We start from the raw sequence: 21,385 nt of genomic DNA, 5'->3' as shown, positions 1-21,385 counted from the left end.
TAACCGGGATAAAATAATATGCTTATTGTTGGTGTCAGTGAGATAAAATAGGTCCTATATTATTAGTGCCAGTTGGATTTATAAACTCCATATTATTGGTGTCAGTGGGATAATATAATCAATCTGCTATTAATCTGAATGGATATTGGGAAGCATAATGGATCATGTACTGTAGGTGACCACTTCTAGGAGAGGTGCTTAGGCTGGGGGAAACGCACCACAAATATCAGCAAAATTAGGTCTTTAGCGCTACAAGACATTTGGTTAAAGTAAACAAAGAAAGGGATCTAGATGTTATTGTGTGTCTGAATCTAACCACACATGCCAAATTTTGTCCAACTTGGCTGGGCAGCATCTAGCGAGATAAGCCACTTTGTGTAATAGCACCGCTGAGTTGATCAACAATTTGCATGAATTCAAGGTGGGTATCTCTGGTTGTTTCCATTTTATGAGTAAAGCCTTCCTAACATAAAATAATATGAGTCCTATTAGAGTTCTGATTGCTCGGGCCAGGGGGCCGACCAGATCCAGCCAGCAGATTGATACCTTCAGAGGAACATGGATCATGAACAGAGTTTCTATGAATTTTGCGACCTCCGTCCAAAAGGACTGGATCCTGGGACAGGACCATAACATATGGTTGAAGTCAGCTTCAGCTATACCACACTTCCAACAGTTGGAGGAGGAATTTTGGTAAATTTTGGATAGCCTCTGGGGTGACAAGTAAACCCTGTGGATCCGTTTAAATTGCATCAACCAATCTTTTACGGAGATAAGTTATAGAAAAGGATATTCCCAGTCCTCTGTTTCCAGATCAGGGATCACACCCTGCCACTTAGAGAACTAATCCTCCAGACCAAAGTGGACTGAGGGTTAATAAGGCCTTGTAAATGGTAGAGGTCAATTTGAGCAGAGGGACTTCCCCCAATGAGGACTCAAGGTTGGATCATAGGAGAAGCACTGGGGTAGATCCAAATTTTTTGTGGTGAATTTGAATAAATCTAAAAGAATTGTCGATTAGTAAGCCCAAATTTCTCCTTAAAGGTATCAAAGGATAGCAGGAAGCCAATAATACAGATATGTTCCAGTTTTCTGATACCTCTGGTAGCCCAGAGCCCTGGGTCCAAGACAGACTGAAAATCTGACAAATGTGGGTTGATGGTAATAATATTTTCAATCAAGAGAAAGCATACATTCTGTCTGATGATGAAGGTTAAAAATTGACTATAAATAAATCTGGATAAAGCTAAAATAATACTTTATTTGTGTATGTGTGTGCATCTTATATCCTTGTATGAGGTGCAGATCTCATATCCTAGTATTCAGCTCTATATGTACAACAGTAAAAAGTTATTTGAAACCTTGGGAACGCTACTCTCAGATGCCACCTGCTGGAATGAAATTGGTAGCTATGAAACATTTAGTGTTATATACCGGTACATATAAAACAAATACACATATCATCCTAGAGGAAAAGAAATAAAGAATTTATTTAAAAACACTATATATTCTTTTTAAGGTCATATATTAAAAATAACCCATTTGAAATTCTAGTTATCTGAAAGGCTAAAATATTTGCTGGTTGGCGATGGTCTTTTAACGGTACCTCATTTTTATGTACCCAGCTAATTATATACCTGTTTTGTCATTACAGGGCTGCAATGCACAAAGCAGATCAGCTGACATTCAGGGCACTCCAGTTACTGTCACTGTTTCTTTGGATTCAAGTACGTAGTCTTACAGCCTCCCTTTTGTAAAACCAATTCCAACTGATACTGCACTTCAACTACCTTAGATTCAGTTTCTTGTTTTTTAAGATGGTAAAAAAAAAAGGTTCCTTAAACCCCATACACACTATCAGATTAACTGATGAGTTTTACCAAAACCATATAATATGAGGACAAACCTTAGGAGTTTCAATGTGGATGCAATCAGGCAGGCCCTTCTACTACATGGTTTTGGTAAGTCTGAAGGAAAAACTCAGCAGATTACCTGATAGTGTGTATGGGGCTTTACAGTGCACAATTATGATAGATCATTATATCATTTTTCAATCAAGAATGTGAAATAATATACGTTATGCATTCCTGCTCTTTGAGTTGCTTCTAAGGGGCATCCACATGAAAGCTGTTGATCATATAGTTAACTGCGGTTGGGAGTTGGGAAGTTACACCTGTTGTAGCCTAGGATAGCCTTAAATCTCAGGCAGCTCATTTATTATAAATAAAGGAACTGTAGTCATTAAAGGGGTTGTAAAGCTAAAAAAAAATTGGCAATATCTGATCTATATGCTATATAGATCATTAATCTAGCTGTTATTTCCACTGAAATGTTTTATTTACCTGTTAGATAAATAGGCTTTATCGGCACTTCCTCCTTTCCTCTCTGTATGTTCTCCTCAACTTCTGGGTTTTTGAGCATGCTCCCTGCAGCAACGTCATGGCTTCAAAGGAACTACAATTCCCTTGATGCTTAGTGGTATCGCGCTTGGGCAGTGCCGCTTTTCCGCTGTGTGGCAACGAACCTGAGCCACACTTCCACTTCAAAAAAGGGGGCGGCTTAGGGCAGAGCAAAGGTGGGGCTGTGCTGAGATGGCCATTCAGATTACAATAGCAAGGCATGGGAGGTGGAGCTACAGCATCTTAGACACGCTCACAGCTCCCCTGCCTCCAGTGCCTGTGAACGCACACAGCATCTCCCCGCAGGAATGTAGTCCCAAGGCAGGGGGCGAGCATGCTGACTAACCCCCAGCCAGAACGGCTTGGATGATGGGGGCAAGCTTCTAGAGGAGGAACAGGAAGTTGAAAATTCACACACAGAAAAAAAGCATTTACAAAGGAAAACGAAGGAAAAGGTAAGTGAACCAAGAGTACACTAAAAAGGAACATATTTAGAAAATAAAAAATTAACCTTTATTATCACTTTAAGCTGTTTTTACAAATAGCACCTGAATGGGTCTTGTTTTGTTAGGGAAGGATATAGTAAATAACAATATCAAATGTACTCTCCTGTCAAAATTAGAAACGTATGCCCTGTAACACGATCAGATTTTCCAACCAAACCGTGGATTTTTTCCGAAGCATGTTGTCTTGCATACACACGGTAACACAAATGTTGGCTAAAAATTCTGAACATTCTGAACAAGATGTACAACGAGCCGAGAAAAAGGAAGTTCAATAGCCAGTGTGGCTCCTTCTACTTGATTCAGAGCATGCATGAACTTTTGTGTGACGGACTTGTGTACACACGATTGAAAATTTCAGAACCTGCTCTCAAACATTTGTGTGTGGAAATTCCGACAGCAAATGTTCAATGGAGCATACACACAGTCGCACTTTCCGGCACTTTCTGACAACAAGCTCATATCGAACATTTCCCATCAGAAAGTCCAATGTTGTGTACGCAGCATTAGAAGCCTTGAGATGCGTATGGGGAACACAGCATACCAGCTGAGTATTTTTTTTTTTTTCACAAAGCTGTAATGCACCAGTTTATCCTACTCCCATTTTTAGGCTTCTTTACATCTATGTGCGTTTTTATGTGCAAATAACACAAAATAAGTGCATGACCCTTTTTCTAAAACCAAGCTGCACCAAAAGACGTGATACATTGGTAACTTCTATTTGGGCGCACAATTTAGTGCACGCATTAGCAAGCTGTGTTGGGGTCCCACTAAGAACTAAAATCACCGCTGCAGACCTGCAAAAGGGATGCCCTTTTTTGTGTATTACAGGAAAATGCGATTTTGTTTGCATTTCCGCAATGCACAAATGTGAACCCAGTCCTGTCTAAAGCCTGCATGTGATACAAGACCACTATTCCTGCACACACCCTTTGTAGACTCCTTGCTGCCTCTCATATACAGAGAGCCTGAAACTAAAAGCCAGTCCTAACATTTTTCAACTGCCAATCAGAACACTGCATTGAAAGTTTGAATGGGGTTAAGGAAGGAGAGAGGGAGGATAGTGTACAATGTGGTTTAAAGGATGTTTACTTAGTAACCCTAGGAAGCACTGTTTGGATTCTAACTACAGTGGATTACACGACAACAAATAAAATGAGTGATATTTATATGTTCAGCACCATAGCAGAATTTACTGTATACAGCTCCTTGAAAAAGTATTCATACCTCTTAAAATTTTCCACATTTTGTCATGTTACAACTAAAAACATTAACCTATTTTATTGGGATTTTATGTTTGACCAACACAAAGTGGCACATAATTGTAAAGGAAAATAATTGATTTTCAAATCTTTTTACAAATAAATATCTGGGAAAAAACAAAGAACACCGCTTAGGTGAGTGAATCTGGATAAATGAATAAGTGAAGTGAATTGAAGGACTCAATGTTGCTAGCCATGGCTCGTCCGTCATACAAACTGCAAAAAGGAAAAACGGCTGCACTCCAAGATGATGAATATGAGTCATTTATTAAACCATCCAAGTGACACACCACTGGAAAAACGACAATTAAGGCATCAAAGCAGGCATGTTTCACACAGTATCATGAGCTTAATCATTGGCAATGATTAAGCACATGATACTGTGTGAAATATGTCTGCCTTGATGCCACGATTGTTGTTTTTCCTGTGGTGTGTCACTTGGATGGATTAATAAAGGACTCATATTCATCATTTTGGATTGCAGCCATTTCTTCCTGTTTGCAAATAAATATCTGAAAAGTGTGGCGTGCATTCAGGGCCGTCTTGTTTGGACCCTGGGAAAACATTTTCTTTGGGCCCACTGCATGCTTTTTTGGTCTCCACTTGCTTTGAGACATACAATAAATAGCAGCTAAATTCAAAATCAGTTTAGCGTAGCCAATGAGGCAGCAATTGTGATTGGTTGCTAGAAGTTACAGCATACAATTATCACTCACTGATTAGTTGCTTGAGTTTACAGCACAAAATTTCTGCTTGCTGATTGGTTGCTAGAAGTTACCACACATCATCACCGCTCACCCATTGATGGCTGGTATCAGTGGCAGTGCTGGGGGTATGAGTGGCGGGATGAGCGATGACAGTGCTGGTGGGAATGGGATGAGTGGCAGCGCTGGTGGGGCGATGGGATCGGTAGCAGTGCTTGGAGGGGTGGGATCAGTGGCAGGGCTTGGATGGGATCAGTGGCAGTGCTTGGGGGGATCAGTGGCAGTGCTTGAAGTGGATGTGATTAGTGGCAGTGCTTGGGGGGGATCAGTGGCAGTGCTTGAAGTGGATGTGATCAGTGGCAGTGCTGGGTGGAGATGGGATCAGTGACACTTACTTGCCGTCACTTGTCAGCCAGTGTCCACTCAGCTACCCCTGCCTGCATGCAAAGAGGTGGGGGGAAAGAGGGGTATGAGAGAGGGGTCAGACAACGAGAGAGGTGTCAGAGAGGAGGATGAGAGGGGGAGTGAGAGAGAGAAGGGGGGAGAGAGAGGAATCAGAGAGGGGATGAGAGAGAGATGGTGTCAGAGAGGGGGGTGAGAGAGAGTGGGGGACAGAGAGGAGGGTGAGAGAGAGAGAGGGAGGGGATGAGAGAGGGGCCAGAGAGAGGGGTGTGAGAGAAAGAGGGGGCGAGGGATAGAGAGGGAGAGAGGGGTGAGACAGAGGAGTCAGAGAGAGGGGGTGAGAGAGAGAGGGGTCTGGTGTGAGAAATAGAGAGAGGTCAGAGAGGTGGGTGAGAGAGAGAGGGGGTCAGAGAGAAAGAGGGGGTGAGAGAGAGTGAGGTTTAGAGTGAGGGGGTGTTATAGAGAGAGGGGGGGTGAGAGAGAGGAGTCGGAGAGAGGGGGTGTGAGGGTGAGAGGGGGTGAGAGAGAGAGAGGGGTCAGAGAGAGGGAGTGGGAGACAGAGGGATCAGAGAGGGAGGTGAGAGGGTGTGAGAGAGGGGGTGAGAGAGAGATAGGGAGGGTGTGAGAGAGAGGAGTTGGAGAGAGGGGGTGTGAGGGGGAGAGAGGGGGTGTGAGAGAGAGAGGTGTCAGAGAGAGGGGGTGTGATAGAGAGAGAATGGGGGTGAGAGAGAGGGGTGAGAGATAGAAATGAGTGAGAGAGAGGTGAAAGAGAGAGGGGGTCAGAGAGAAAGAGGGGGCAGAGAGGAGGGTGGGAGGGGGTGACAGAGGAGTTGGAGAGAGAGAGGAGTCAGAGAGAGGGGCTGAGAGAGAGAGAGGGAGTGAGAGAGGGGGTGAGAGAGAGAGGGGGGGTGAGAGAGGGGGTGAGAGAGAGTAAGGGGGGTCAGAGAGAGGGGTGAAAGAGAGGGATTAGAGAGGGAGGTGAAAGGGGGTGAGAGAGAGGGGTTGAGAGAGAGGGGGACAGAGGGGAGGGTGAGAGGGAGGGGGTGAGAGAGAGGAGTGGGAGAGAGGGGGTGTGAGGGAGAGAGAGGGGATCAGAGAGAGGGGGTGTGAGAGAGAGAGGTTGGTGAGAGAGAGAGAGGGATCAGAGCGGAAGTTAGAGAGAGGAGTCAGAGAGAGGGGGTGAGAGATTGGTCAGAGAGAGGGTGTGAGAGAGGGGGGTGAGAGATAGAGAGAGAGGTCAGAGAGTGGGGTGAGAGAGAGAGGGGGGTCAGAGAGAAAAAGAGGGGTGTGAGAGAGAGAGAGGGGGTCAGAGAGGGAGGAATAGAAAGAGAGGGTGTGAGAGAGAGAGGAGTCAGAGCGAGGGGTGAGAGAGAGAGGTGGGTCAGAGAGAGGGGGTGATAGAGAAAGAGGGGCCAGAGAGAGGGGGGTGTGAGAGAGGAGTTGGAGAGCGGAAGCTAGAGAGAGGAATCAGAGAGAGAGGGAGTGAGAGATAGAGAGATAGTAGGTGAGAGAGAAAGAGGGGGTGAGAAAAAGAGAGAGAGGTCAGAGAGGGGGTGAGAGAGACAAAGGTCAGAGAAAAGGGGTGAGAGAAAGGGGGGTCAGAGAGAAAGAGGGGGTGTGAGAGAGAGAGAGTGGAGTGAGAGAGAGGGGGGTGAGAGGGGAGTGAGAGAGAGAGGGGTCAGAGAGGGGGGTCAGAGAAGGGGTGTGAGAGAGAGAGGGATCAGAGAGGGGGTGAGAGAGAGAGGGGGTCAGAGAGGGGGATAAGAGAGGGAGGGGGGACATAGAGGGGTGAGAGAGAGGGGTCAAAGGGGGAGGTGAGAGAAAGAGAGAGGGGTCAGAGAGAGGTGGGTGATAGAGAGAGATGTCTGCAGTCCCTCCTGTGCACACCCTGCCTGTGGGTAGGTGTGTGTGTGATGCCCAGTACCTTTCATAGAACATTCATGCTGACCAGCAGCGGGCAGGGCCCATTCTCCTTCTGAGTGAAGTCTGCTCCTTCCAATGGTTCCTTTTCTGTTCAAATTTTTTATTGGTAACAATCAGTAAACAGTAACTGACAATTTCAGTATGACATTGAAAAAGTATAACTTACAGAACATATTTTGGTGTAACAATATATTAAGAAAACATACTGAATGAGAGGATACAGAGTATGTTTGGGTTATACAAACATATATGTTTTAAAGTAAACCAAAGAGTGTGAAAGCAGGAAGGGCAAAGGCCCATTGTCCTAGGAGGGCAGAATGAGAGTACTACTCTGTGGGTAGTGATCAAGGTACCAGCCAAGCAAGTTATACCAGTAGGTTACGTTACCAGTGGTGAGCATTGAGCTAGGAGGGAAGTAGGGGGGAGGGAAGGAGGTCAAGTAGAGCAAAGGCTACCGAGAAAGGAAGCAAGAGTGGTTGGGGGAAAGGTGGTCAGGTGGCCCGCATGGGTCTCCTACATACTGTGGCATGGTCTCAAGGGGTCAAGGGGGAGTTAAGGTTCTAAGAGTTGTTTGTCGAAATCAGGAGGTAGAAAATATTCTATCCATGGATGCCAGATTTTGAGATGTTGGGGAATTTTATCTAAAATTGTTGCCTCAATTTTACTATGTATCATGGCTTGGGTGATTCTATTTTTTACTTCAGTTATGTTTAACCTCTGGGACTTCCAAGCTCTAGCTATGATTGCTTGGCTGCTGTGGTGAGTTGTAGGAGGAGACAGAGTTGTGCCCTAGTGTAGTCCTGTGTGGTGTATTTCAGTAAGGCAAGGGATGGGTCGGGGTCAAGAGTCTCTCGAAGCAAAGTAGAAGCCATGTGAAATATTGTTGTCCAAAAGCGTTGTATGATCGGGCACGACCACCATATATGCACGTTCCTGCCTCTCTCGCCACAACCTCAGAAACAATCTGGGGGGTAGCTCAGCAAGTATTTAGAAATCTTAGCCGGGACTAAGTACTACCGCATTAGGACTTTATAGTTCGCTTCGAGTGCGACAACATTATGGGATGAGATGTTAGCCCATATATTCACCAAATCCTCTGCGTCTAGATCTATTGCTAGGTCTTTAGACCACTGTACAGCATATGAGGGAAGAATAGCTGGGGTGGATGTGAGATCGGTATAAAGGCAAGATATGATACCTGGGGCATGTGGGTCTCAGTTGCATATGCCCTCAAACATAGATAAGCTGTCTAGCGATGAGCAAGATCCTATGATTGTCTGAGCAAAGTGAGTGTCCTGAAGAAATCGAAAACACTCATTATGTGGGAGTTGAGCTTGTGCTTGTAGAGCTGGGAATGATTTTAGAGCGTTGCCAGTGACCAGATCATGTATACGGCTCAGTCCAGCTTGGGACCAGGCCTGGAAAGAGGCTGGTTCAGCATAAACTGGGTAGAAGAGTGGGTTACCAAGAAAAGAAAGAAGTGGTGAATGTGGGGACATTCATTTAAATTGGTTTCGCAATTTATCCCAAATTCTGAGAAAATGTTGCGTTATAGGGTTCGTTATGGGGCCACAGCCCAAGGTGGATAGCCACAGCAGGTTAGTCACTGTGATAGGGTGAATATCTATCGCTTCCAAACTGACCCACAGTGGCGTTTCGTTTTTTACATGATAAAGAGTGATCTGGGCCAGTTGGGCTGCATGATACTATCATATGAAATTGGGCAGGCCTAGGCCTCCGCTGAGTTTGCTACGGAGCAAGATGGCGCTATTCCTCCTTTAGTGGGATTGAATAAAAAATAATGATGATAAAAAATACCAAGTGTTATAAGCTTACACTTATAGCAGAATCCCGAATGAGAATCCTTAGAAAAATAAGGGGAATGACATGGTGCTAATAATAATGAATGCCAATGTGTGAAGCCTTGTACACACGGTCAGAGAATCCGTCGGAATGCGTCTTATCGGACCGTGTCGTCGGATAATCCGACTGTGTGTGGTATGCATCGGACTGATTCCATCCGAATCTCCGTCGGACCCAATTTTCCAACATGTTGGAAATATTTTCCGACCAACTGGTTTGATTGGACATACTCCGATCATGTGTAGAGAATTTTGATCGGACCAAGTGCCACGCATGCTCAGATCAAATTCCTACATCAAAGCTATTGGCTACTAGTCCCATCGTAACGAAATTACGTCATCACGTTCTGAATGATCAGATTTTTCGACAACTTAGTCCGACCGTGTGTATGCAACAGTTTCGGACAAGATCCGACGGACAAAATCCGACGGATTTGGTTGGCAGAATGTCCGACCGTGTGTACAGGGGCTTACACTCTCTGCCTCATGTGTGGTTGTGATGAGAGAGGTGTTTTAATACAATTAGGCCTTATTATGAAGGTGAGCAAAATACACCTAATTGCTTGCTGAAATGTGTTGCACCCTCTGTAATAAGCTGGGTGTCCAAAAGGAGTGTATACATTTAAATTAAAATAATAACATATGGTAAAGTGTTTAGTGATGATATATGTGGGAGTGTGAATCTACTAGTGCCATGCGATAATAATTCATCTGGCCAAGACAAAATGTGTGTTTGACCCTCTGCGACAAGTACATAGGCATGTGATCATAAACAAACCAGCATGACAGAATGTGAAAATAAAACAATAATAAATATATTAGTAATCAATAAATAAATTGGTGCCCCTTTGTTTGAACAGAGGTGTACCGTGAAAAACAAATCAAACAATTTATATTTAAAATTAGACCATAAAATCAAAAAAGCAGATGATCTTATGGACTAATTTTAAATATAAATTGTTTATTTATTTATTACTAATATATTTATTATTGTTTTATTTTCACATTCTGTCATTCCGTCATGCTGGTTTGTTTATTAGGCAGAACCCCTTGCTCTTTCAGAACACCTCTCTCATCATGAGGCAGAGGGTGTAACACATTGGCATTCATTATTATTAGCACCATGTCATTCCCCTTATTTTTCTAAGGATTCTCATTCGGGATTCTGCTATAAGTGTAAGCTTATAACACTTGGTATTTTTTATCATTATCATTTTCTATTCAATCCCACTAAAGGAGGAAAAGCGCCACATTTACATCCCTTTATTAATTTCTTTGCTCCACCTTGGTGGTTGTAATCTGTACAGGCAGCAATTCCCCTTTTCTTTTCATATATCACATATAGTTATTTCACCCTGGTCTCCTGTACCTTCCGTGGCCCAGTATCACATACTTTTTTCATGGAGCAAGATTGGTCTTGAAACCCTGGGTTTCGTGGGGCCCCATATGTATTTAAATACTCTGGTTTGTATAGCTCAATGAAAATAGGGAGGGATTGCGACCGAGAGGACTCTATAATGATAGAAAAGTTTAGGAAGCAATGACATCTTCATGGCCGCCCAAGCCAGGAGAAGCATAGTGGCTATCAGGTGTTAAATAGGGAGGTCAAATGGGTCAGCATAGGGAGATAATTTGAGTGGAAGAGGTGAGTTGGGTTGCTAGTCAGATTTATCCCAAGATATGATATTGATGATGTGGACCAGGTGAAGCTCTCTTGTAAGTGTAGGAGCTCCATCTGTGGAAGAGACACATTGAGGGCCTTGGATTTGGATTGACTGACCTCTAGGCCTGTGATCATTGCAAATTTGTCTAGTACTTGAGTTGAATTTGGATTTGCTCTGATCAAGGCTGCTAAGGGTTCGATCACAAGGGCAAAGACCAAAGGGGAAAGGGGCAACCTTGCCTCATTCCTCTGTGGATGGGGAAGCATCCTGAGCGGAACCCAGAGTACTTAACATAAGCTTGGGGTTGGTTGTATAGGGGGCTTATCCATTGAAGGAAGTGTGGGCCGAAGCCCCAACACTGTAGAATAAAATGTAAATAAGGCCAGGAGACCATGTTGAATGCCTTCCTTCTATCGAGGAACAGGAGATGCATAGGTATTTTATGGGATCTAGCAAAATAATGCATCGGATGTTGTCACTGGCTTGCCGTCATGGTATAAAACACAGTGGTTCCTTTTCTATGTAATAGACCATGGACTGTCCTGGGCGGGTAGCAGTCCCTGGCTGCATGCGTCTCCCTCTGGTCCTCGGCGGGTCCACGATCCGCCTGTCCTCTGGGCCGCTGTCAGAGTTGGGAGTGGAGAGGAGGGCAGGTAGCAGTCTCTGGCTGCATGCGCCTCTCGCCTGTCCTCTGGGGCCTCGACCTGCCTGTCCTCCGGGCCGCTGCCAGAGCTGGGAGTGGAGAGGAGGTTGGAGGAATCCAGACTCTGGGTGGCGCCGCTGCATCAGGTATGCTGCGCCTGCTGTTCCTCACCTCTCCATGGTCAGGGAGCTCTTTTTCCTCCCAGGAAATCCCATTTGCAGTTTCCGAGAAGCCATGTGGGGGACACAGCAAACATGTGGAAGAAGGTGCTCTGGTCAGATCAGACCAAAATTTTACTTTTTGGCCTAAAAGCAAAACGCTATGTATGTCGGAAAACTAACACTGCACATCACCCTGAACAAACCATCCCCACCGTGAAACATGGTGGAGGCAACATTATGTTGTGGGGATGCTTTTCTTCAGCAGAGACAGGGAAGCCGGTCAGAGTTGATGGGAAGATGGATGGAGCCAAATACAGGGCAATCTTAGAAGAAAACCTGTTAGAGTCTGCAAAAGACTTGAGACTGGGGCAGAGGTTCACCCTTCAGCAGGACAACGACCCTAAACATACAGCCAGAACTACAATGGAATGGTTTAGATCAAAGCATATCCATGTGTTAGAATGGCCCAGTCAAAGTCCAGACCTAAATCCAATTGAAAATCTGTGGCAAGATTTGAAAATTGCTGTTCACAGACGCTCTCCATCCAATCTGAGAGCGGGCAAAAATGTCACTCTCTAGATGTGCAAAGGTGGTAGAGACATCCCCAAAAGGACTGTAATTGCAGTGAAAGGTGGTTCTACAAAGTATTGACTCAGGGTTGCGGAATACAAATGCATACCACACGTTTCAGATATTTATTTGTAAAAAAAAATTGAAAACCATTTATCGTTTTCCTTCCACTTCAGAATTATGTGCCCTTTGTGTTGGTCTATCACATAAAATCCCAATAAAATACATTTAGATTTTTGGTTGTAACATGACAAAATGTGGAAAATGAATACTTTTTCAAGGCACTGTAGATCTAGTTCAGGGATCCTCAAACTATGGCCCTCCAGCTGTTGCGAAACTACACATCCCATGAGGCATTGTAAAACTCTGAGATTGACAGACATGACTAGGCATGATGGGAATTGTAGTTCTTGAACAACTGGAGGGCCATAGTTTGAAGACCCATGATCTAGTTGCTAACTGGTTTTATTTATTGCCTGCAATTGTTCTTTCATTTGGTCCAAAGTAAAAATAGCACGTAAAATAGCAAGCAAAACGTTTTTACAAGAAGGTTATATGATTCAATCTACAGAATGAGTGCCTATGATTTTCCCATAATTCTCTACTTACCGATATGTTTATATCTTACAGCTGCACCGTATGATGTTAGCTCTGCCAATGGTAAGTAATCTCTTATAACATATTTTGAGTAGCTTGAAACAAGATTTACCTATAATTCACTATAAGGAACCAGAATCTCTACAAATATCTGATGTGAAAAGAGAATGCTACTTTCACTCTTTATGCTGTTTGCTAAATATTTCTGTTGGAACAAAAACTCTTATTTAATAGAAAGTTTGAAGTGGTGGGCAAAAAAATAAAATTCCCATTATGACCCTGTACCATTATTCTGCTCTTGTGACTAATCTGACATCTTTAAAGCAGAACTATAACCATTTTCAATCCTGCACTGTGCCATCTTGGAACTCCCTGTTGGCCGCTAACATTTTCCAGACTGAGATGACATAATTTCTGCTCATGCGTGTGCGTTCCGTCAGCTTTGGTATTAGCAAATTTGTGCAGTGGGTTGCACATCGCCATGATGAGAGTCAGGCTTCCCGATCCCCTGCTCTGCACGGGCCGTCATGGCGGCGGTGGCTTCTGTTTCCTCCCTCCTCCTCGGTGGCCAATCAGTAAATGGGCCTTGCACCTGCTTCTGATTGGCCGGATTGAGGATCAGTGTTTCACCTGGGTGGGCTTGTGGCGGAGCTTCTAAGGTGCCCGGGCACCACCCCCTCTATCGAAAAAACCCCCTATATGTATAATATATAGATTCATGCATAGCATGATTTTTTTTTTTTTACCACCCCCACCACTGTAATTCAGGCGCCCGGTGTCCATTGATAGATTCATGCTATACATGAATCTATAATACATATAGGGGTGGCGTAGATAGAGAGAATGGCCGTGTTTATGCATCCGGGAGGCACAGGTGGTCTTTGCAGCCAACCTGTTCAAATCAGTGACAGGTAGATGACATCCCTGGGTGTACAGCCATGTGGGACCAATGCAGACAGACCACATTCTGAGCCATGCATCTGTTCACAAGGACCATCTGTGCCGCTCCCAAACATGTAATTATGGCCCTCTGCATGGGAGTACTAATCAATACACCTGTATGAATGAGGTCCAAAAGGAGTTGTAAATTCTAAAGGTTTTTCACCTTCATTCAGTCTGCTGTCTGTATCAATGGACGCAGCAGCAGGACCCTGGATTGCGCCAGCATGGGTGCCCCAGTGGGAATCGCGGAGGAGGATCAGGGCTGCTCTGTACAAAACTCTTGCACAGAGCAGGTAAGTATGACATGTTTGTTGTTTTCTTTCTTTGTTTTTTTAAACAAACCTTTACAATTACTTTAAGTTATGTTTAGCAGGTTATTATTATTACTATACAGGATTTATATAGCGCCAAAAGTTTATGCAGCGCTTTACAATACAAAAGGGAGACAATACAGTTACAATACAATAAAATACAAGAGGGTTAAAGTGATTGAAAAGGTATTTTTTTTTTAAATAACAAACATATCATCCTTACATCCACTGTGTAGCTTGTTTTGCACAGAACCTGCTCTTTTGGGGTCCCCTGTTGGCTCTTGCGGCTCCTCCCCACATCAGATAACCCCTTCGGAGAAGCGCTTCCCTGAGGGGGTTATCTTGCGGGAGCACTCCTGAGTCCAGAATTAGGCGTCCATACAGGACAAATGCAGGACTCAACCCTGCCCTCCAGCGCTCACGTCATTGGATTTGATTGACAGCAGCGGGAGCCAATGGCTGCGCTGCTATCAATCTATCCAAGAATCGAGAACCCCCGGGCAGACAGACAGTGCATCCCCTGCAGGTCAACTTTGAGGGTTCAGGTAAGTAAAATGGGGGGGGGGGGTGGTCACTGCCTGGTGTTTTTCCTCCTTAATGCATAGGAGGCATTAAGGTGAAAAAAACACAGAGGTTTACAACTCCTTTAAGAGGGCCCTGCTCAGAAGAGCTTACAATCTAATGGGGTGGGGGGGGGGGCAACTGGTACTAAAGGTTGTAACTGTGAGGAATTAGCTGATGGAAGTGATAAAAGATTAGTTGGAGGTGTGATAGGCGTCCATGAAGAGATGAGTTTACAGGGATTGCCTGACAGCCAGAGATATCCAAACAGATTGAGGTAGAGAGTTCCAGAACATGGCAGAGGCTCTGGAGACAAGCAAGACAGGAGGAGACAAAGGTGCTTGAGAGTAGAAGGTCTGGAGAGGAGGACATTTGGGTGATATTTGGAGACAAGGTTGGTGATGTAGCTCGGGGCAGAGTTGTGAATGGCTTTGTATGTTGTAGTTAGTATTTTGAATAACAATTTTCTGAGTGCGATCAGAAGCCAGTGTATGGATTGGCAGAGAGGGTTGGCAGACACCGAGCAGTTGGTAAGGTAGATGAGTCTGGCAGCAGTATTCATAATAGATTGAGGAGGGGATAGCCTATGGAGAGGCAGGCCAATGAGAAGGGAGCTGCAATAGTCAAGACGAGAGATAACAAAGGAGTGAATAAGCTTTGTGGTTTCATTAGTTAAAAAGGGGCAAATTTTAGAGATGTTACGGAGGTGAAGTCTACAAGCTTTCGACAATGATTGAATTTGGGGCTGAAATCTAGGAAGTCACCTAGAACCCTGGCGTGATGGGAGGGATTGATGGTTGCATTATGGACATTGATGGAAAAGTCATGGAGAGGAGCACGGGCGCGGGGGGGAATAGTATCAGCTCGGTTTTAGAGAGATTTCGTTGTGTGACATCCATGCTGACATATTTATATGTATATATATGCAGAAAGTAGCATTGAAATTATTGATTTTTGATATATCTTTCTTAAAAAGCCACATGTCTTACTTTCCCACAAAACTGACAGTGGTTAAAATCCTTTCCCAACCTATTCAAAACTGGAAAACAATTTTTTGGCTTAACACACACTTTAAAGTGGTTGTAAACCCTCCCCCACAACTTTGTCACATGTAAATCAGCATAAAAAACCCCAATGAACACTGCTTGTAGATATCTCCTTACTTGCTTAGTATTGTTGTAATCCTTGTTGTTTTGTAGAATGAAGTCACTGAGCATGCCCAGATCTCCCCTGATTTAAGGCACATTCTCTATGTCTTATCTATCTGTTATCAGGACTTCCTACGGCACAACACTGAACTCTGCTAATCACTCAGAGCTTCCTCCTACACACCATGTGACCATGTGACATGACATACAGTGTAAACTTGCCCTATATGCAGTCTTATCAGCTGAAGCTGATAAGTCTGACAAAGGGAAACATTAGACATCAGCACAAGTAAATACTATGAAAAAAACAAGTAAGCTATGAACAGGGAAGTAGGGTTGCCATAGAAACGTTGGATTGAAAAGGAGGCTTGGTTAACAGTACAGTAAGTGCTCAATGTAAGGGCGGAAATACACTCCACTGTGGAAAACAATACTTAAGATGGTGCTGCCTAACCCCCGGAAACAAGTTTTTTAAAGTTTATTTAAACAGTAATATGCGATTTGGGCTGGATTACAGTGGCTATAGTCTGATAATGACTTATTATAATGGACTAAATGAAAAGAAGCATCAGATTGGGAGAGTTTACTTCCTTTTTAATACATTACCAGTATGAAGCAGCCAAAAAAGAACACTTTGAATAAATCCTTAAAGTGTATTTATGGTTGTATATACATTTCCACATTGTATTTCAGTTTTTTCAGAATGGCCTTGGAGGTTTGTGAACTTTGTGAAGATCCCCACACATTTACTTCCTTGAATTCTGTGACATATTCACTATGCCCTTTGAGTAGGACCTGCTGTGTCACACATTTCACAGAGCCTGCCTTCTGATCTACAGAGGTGATAAGAGGAGGAGTTTCAGGAGGCGGAGTCAGTACAAGAAACACTGTGTGCAGGCAGCAAGGTACCATGGGACATGTAGTCCTTACAAATGGAAAACAAACAGCAGAGTAGAAGTTTCAAAGCAGGCAGGAAATCCAGGAAGTTGTGGAAAGAGATGGGCAGCAGACAGGCAGGAGTCACAATAAGCCCCCATTCACACCAGCGCAGCTTTGAAATCATACTACTTCAGATCGGTTTCAAAGCCGCAGATCAGTGCAATTTGCTCCTTCGATTTCATTGCAGTTTGCGACTTCATTTAACCACTTCAATACAGAGCACTTACCTTTTTCCTGCCTAGGACAATTTTCAGCTTTCAGCGCTGACATATTTTAAATGACAATTGCGCGGTCATCCAACCCTTTACCCAAACAAAATTTTTATAATTTTGTTCACACAAATAGAGCTTTCTTTTGGAGGTATTTAATCACCACTGGATTTTTTTTTCTAAATAAAAGAAAAAAAGACTGCAAATTTTGAAAACCAAATGTGTTTATCCTTCATTTCTGTTATACAATTTTGCAAATAATTAACTGTTCTTCATAAATTTAGCCCAAAATGTATTCTGCTACATTTCTGTGGTGATAATAACCCAAATCAGTGTATATTATTTAGTCTGCAGGAAAGTTATAGAGTCCACAAACTATGGGATATATCTGAAAATTGATCAATCCTGATATACTGATGGCTGATCTCATTTCTTGAGGCCAGAAAATGCCAGGATAGTACAGATATCCCCCAAATTACCCTTTTTTGGAAAGTAGACAGTCCAACGTATGTAGTAAGAGGCATGGTGTTTTTTTTTAAGTTGTAATTTTTTGTCATACTTTTTTGGAAAATGAAGACATTTTAAAAACATATCACAATTTTATCACATATCACATATCACAAATATCACAATAGGGGGGGGGGGGGGAGAATTATAATTATTTATTCATTTATTTACTTTTTATTACATTTATTTTTTTACATTTTTTAACACACTGTGACCAGAGCAATCTAATCTTACCATTGTACTACTCTGGGGAAGTGATCAGAATTTATTTTAATTACATGTTATTTTTGCGCATAGCAGTAAATTACATTGTACTGAATGAAACTGATTCATTCAGTTTGTTTTGTTGTGATTAGTTGTGATTGGTCAAAGCTACTCAAAGCTAATCACATGGTACAGATGGGCTGTGATTGGCCCTGTCTGTATCATGTGATCAAATGGACCAATCGCAGCTAGTAACACAATTGTACACAATGGATGGCATGAAAGAAAGCCCTCCATTGTGTACAACTGTCATGTGACCAGCTGCGATTGGTAACGGTGGTCACTTGATACCGCCAACGAGCCGATACTCTGATCAGTCATGGGCTGTTTCCTGTGGACACAGCTGGTGGCAGATCGTGCTGCTGCACAACATTATATGACGTCCACTCAGGAAGGATCTTAAAGCCACCGCGTGGCCGTCATAGTGCTATAGGCAGGAAGTGGTTAACAGAAGTCTATGCAAGTCGCAGTAAAATTGGAAAAAAGTAGTGCAGGAACCTTTTTCAAAGTCGTGGCAATTTGTACAGTTCCATTGCCAGAAATGGGGTGTGACTTGTCACGTGATTTGGAACTGTCAAATCGCATGGCAAATCGCACCGGGGGGGAACTAGGGCTAAAGGAGATTTTTCAAGTAAGCCTATATTGAATTGTCAAAAAGAACTCATGTTTGTATTGTTATGACAAGGCTGATGTTATAAAACGAAAGTCTGTGATATGACTATAGAACTCCTTTAACTTCTGTAAAATTGTTTATTTTATGTATTTTCATAGGTTTCTCTGTTGCCTGGACACTGAGTACACTGACCTTGTCATGGATTTATGCGATGCTAATGTAACTTCTCTGAGTCCCTTAAGGTGTCTTTTGTCAAAATGTCAACACGGACATTCTCAAAAAGAAAAGAAGTCTCCCTGCATACTAGAGACTAAATCATAGATAATGTTGCTTTCTATACAATAATTTTCTGCTGCTAGCAATGAAAATAAGCATCTTGTCACTAATCCACTTATGCAGAGCTGTTCTATGTTGTTGGCTCTTAATGTTAACCTTACCTACATATGCAATACAAATTCATGGTGGACTTAATGGATCATTGTATAACACATAGGGATTTATTTCATTTTCTAAAGGCAAATAGGTAGTTCACTTAGCATAGTGATGAAAATTCATTTTGCAAAGATGATCTAATCACATGCAAGGAATTTAAAAAAAAAAAAAGTATTTTTTGCTTGCATATGATTGGTTGATGGAAGATGAAAATTCCCCTGCAATGTGAACAGCTTAGTTGCCTTTAGTAAGACAACCTCATTGTATGCTTTGCTTTATATACTATTTGTTTAATCTCATGCATTGTATATTCTTTATGAAATAAATGAGATTCCAGCTTTTTATATCTGAAATTTTAAGTGACTGTTTTTATTAAGTGTTGTCCCATGTATTAGACCTGGCAGAAATCGTTCAGTCGTAGCATGGGTATAATTTCTTACCAGGGCCAGGTTAAGAACATCATGGGCCTGGTGCTAAAGATTTTGGTGGGGCCTTTTATAACAATAAATAAAAATGCAAACTATTTTTTGTTATAACAAATTAAATTAAAGAGAGAGAGGGAGGATGAGAGAGAAAGAAAGGGGATGAAAGAGGTGTGAGGGGTAAGGGAGGGAGGATGAGAGAGAGAGGATGCACATGAGCATGTGTGGGAATGACATCAACGCAGCCTGGCCAAGGCAAGTGACCGAAGGCACAGAACCCAAAAGGAAGACCGGGTGAAGATGGAAGTGCCCGGGCCCCACCAGATTGATCACAGCACAGCACTGGAGGGCTCAGTCTGACAATTTAAGGGTACCCTAATGTGCTAATATGCTGGGCATACTTGTACATTATGGCATAACCCTCCCAGGGCCTCTAAAAAGTAGTATTGTTAGAAAAGTTTACTACCGCTTTAATATCACAGGAGCCTCTCATGGGCCCCCCTACTGACCCTGTGGCCCTTGGGCAGTGCCTAAGTGCATAGTTGTCAACATTTCAAAAATATTTTCAGGGATACTTTTTTTACAAGTGCTATATTTAGAGTAGCTGACATCCCCCATGTTCCTCTATACATCACAATAGTAATTACAAAATTAAATAAGTACTAATCATGGGGCAGAACAAATATGAGGACTGTGAAATTTCCTTTAGTTGAACTAACAAAAGTGTGCCCATTCTAGAGCTGGTAACATTGAGGATATTCAATATAATTTTAAAGAACAGTTTTTGTAGGTAAGAGGCATAGGGGAGGAGTATGGATGGTATAAAAATGGGAAGTATGTGAAGGTGAGGGAGAGGAATGTGGAGGGTCTAACAGTGGGCACTATGTACATGAGAGGAGTGCAGAGGGTATGGCAGAAAGCACTATGTACATGGCAAGTGACCGAAGGCACAGAACCCAAAAGGAAGACCGGGTGAAGATGGAAGTGCCCGGGCCCCACCAGATTGATCACAGCACAGCACTGGAGGGCTCAGTCTGACAATTTAAGGGTACCCTAATGTGCTAATATGCTGGGCATACTTGTACATTATGGCATAACCCTCCCAGGGCCTCTAAAAAGTAGTATTGTTAGAAAAGTTTACTACCGCTTTAATATCACAGGAGCCTCTCATGGGCCCCCCTACTGACCCTGTGGCCCTTGGGCAGTGCCTAAGTGCATAGTTGTCAACATTTCAAAAATATTTTCAGGGATACTTTTTTTACAAGTGCTATATTTAGAGTAGCTGACATCCCCCATGTTCCTCTATACATCACAATAGTAATTACAAAATTAAATAAGTACTAATAATGGGGCAGAACAAATATGAGGACTGTGAAATTTCCTTTAGTTGAACTAACAAAAGTGTGCCCATTCTAGAGCTGGTAACATTGAGGATATTCAATATAATTTTAAAGAACAGTTTTTGTAGGTAAGAGGCATAGGGGAGGAGTATGGATGGTATAAAAATGGGAAGTATGTGAAGGTGAGGGAGAGGAATGTGGAGGGTCTAACAGTGGGCACTATGTACATGAGAGGAGTGCAGAGGGTATGGCAGAAAGCACTATGTACATGAGAGGAGTGCAGAGGGTATGGCAGAAGGCACTACGTACAGGAGAGGAGTGTGAAGGGTATGACAGTGGGCACTATGTATAAGATAAGAGTGTGGAGGGTATGACAGTGAGCAATATGTACAGGAGTGTGGAGGGTATGAGAGTGGGCACTATGTACAGGAGAGAAGTGTGGAGAGTAGGACAGTAAGCAGTAATTACAGGAGAGGAGTGTGGAGGGAAGGTATGACGGTGGGCACTATGTATAGGAGAGGAGTATGGAGGGTATGACAGTGAGTAATATGTACAGGAGAGGAGTGTGGAGGGTATGACAGTGGGCACTATGTATAGGAGAGAAGTGTGGAGGGTATGACAGTGGGCACTATGTATAGGAGAGAAGTGTGGAGGGTATGACAGTGGGCACTATCTAAAGGAGAGGAGTATGGAGGGTATGACAATGAGTAGTATGTACAGGAGAGGAGTGTGGAGGGTATGACAGTGGGCATTATGTATAGGAGAGAAGTGTTGGAGGTATGACAGTGGGCACTATGTGTAGGAGAGGAGTATGGAGGGTATGACAGTGAGTAGTATGTACAGGAGAGGAGTGTGGAAAGTATGACAGTGGGCACTATGTATAGGAGAGAAGTGTTGGAGGTATGACAGTGGGCACTATGTATAGGAGAAGAGTGTGGAGGGTATGACAGTGAGTAGTATGTACAGGAGAGGAGTGTGGAGGGTATGACGGTGGGCACTATGTATAG

The 21,385-nt window shown here is 43.2% G+C and overlaps 1 protein-coding gene across 1 annotated transcript in view; it reads left to right on the top strand.

Annotated features, from left to right (window-relative positions):
* LOC143984303 (pancreatic secretory granule membrane major glycoprotein GP2-like) overlaps positions 1-18,969 on the top strand; it is a 72,993-nt gene extending 54,024 nt beyond the window's left edge. Inside the window, exons 8-10 of the mRNA XM_077484551.1 lie at positions 1,655-1,727; positions 12,724-12,753; positions 18,343-18,969. Of these exons, the coding sequence (XP_077340677.1) occupies positions 1,655-1,727; positions 12,724-12,753; positions 18,343-18,407 (168 nt within the window). The 3' untranslated portion in view covers positions 18,408-18,969. The remainder of the gene's footprint in view (positions 1-1,654; positions 1,728-12,723; positions 12,754-18,342) is intronic.
* Positions 18,970-21,385: the final 2,416 nt, after the last annotated feature.

This window comes from Lithobates pipiens, unplaced genomic scaffold (assembly GCF_037356315.1).
Source record: "Lithobates pipiens isolate NorthernLeopardFrog02 unplaced genomic scaffold, aLitPip1_a1.2 Scaffold_16, whole genome shotgun sequence".
Classification (NCBI taxonomy): Eukaryota; Metazoa; Chordata; class Amphibia; order Anura; family Ranidae; genus Lithobates; species Lithobates pipiens.
This window is presented reverse-complemented; position numbering and strand designations above follow the sequence as displayed.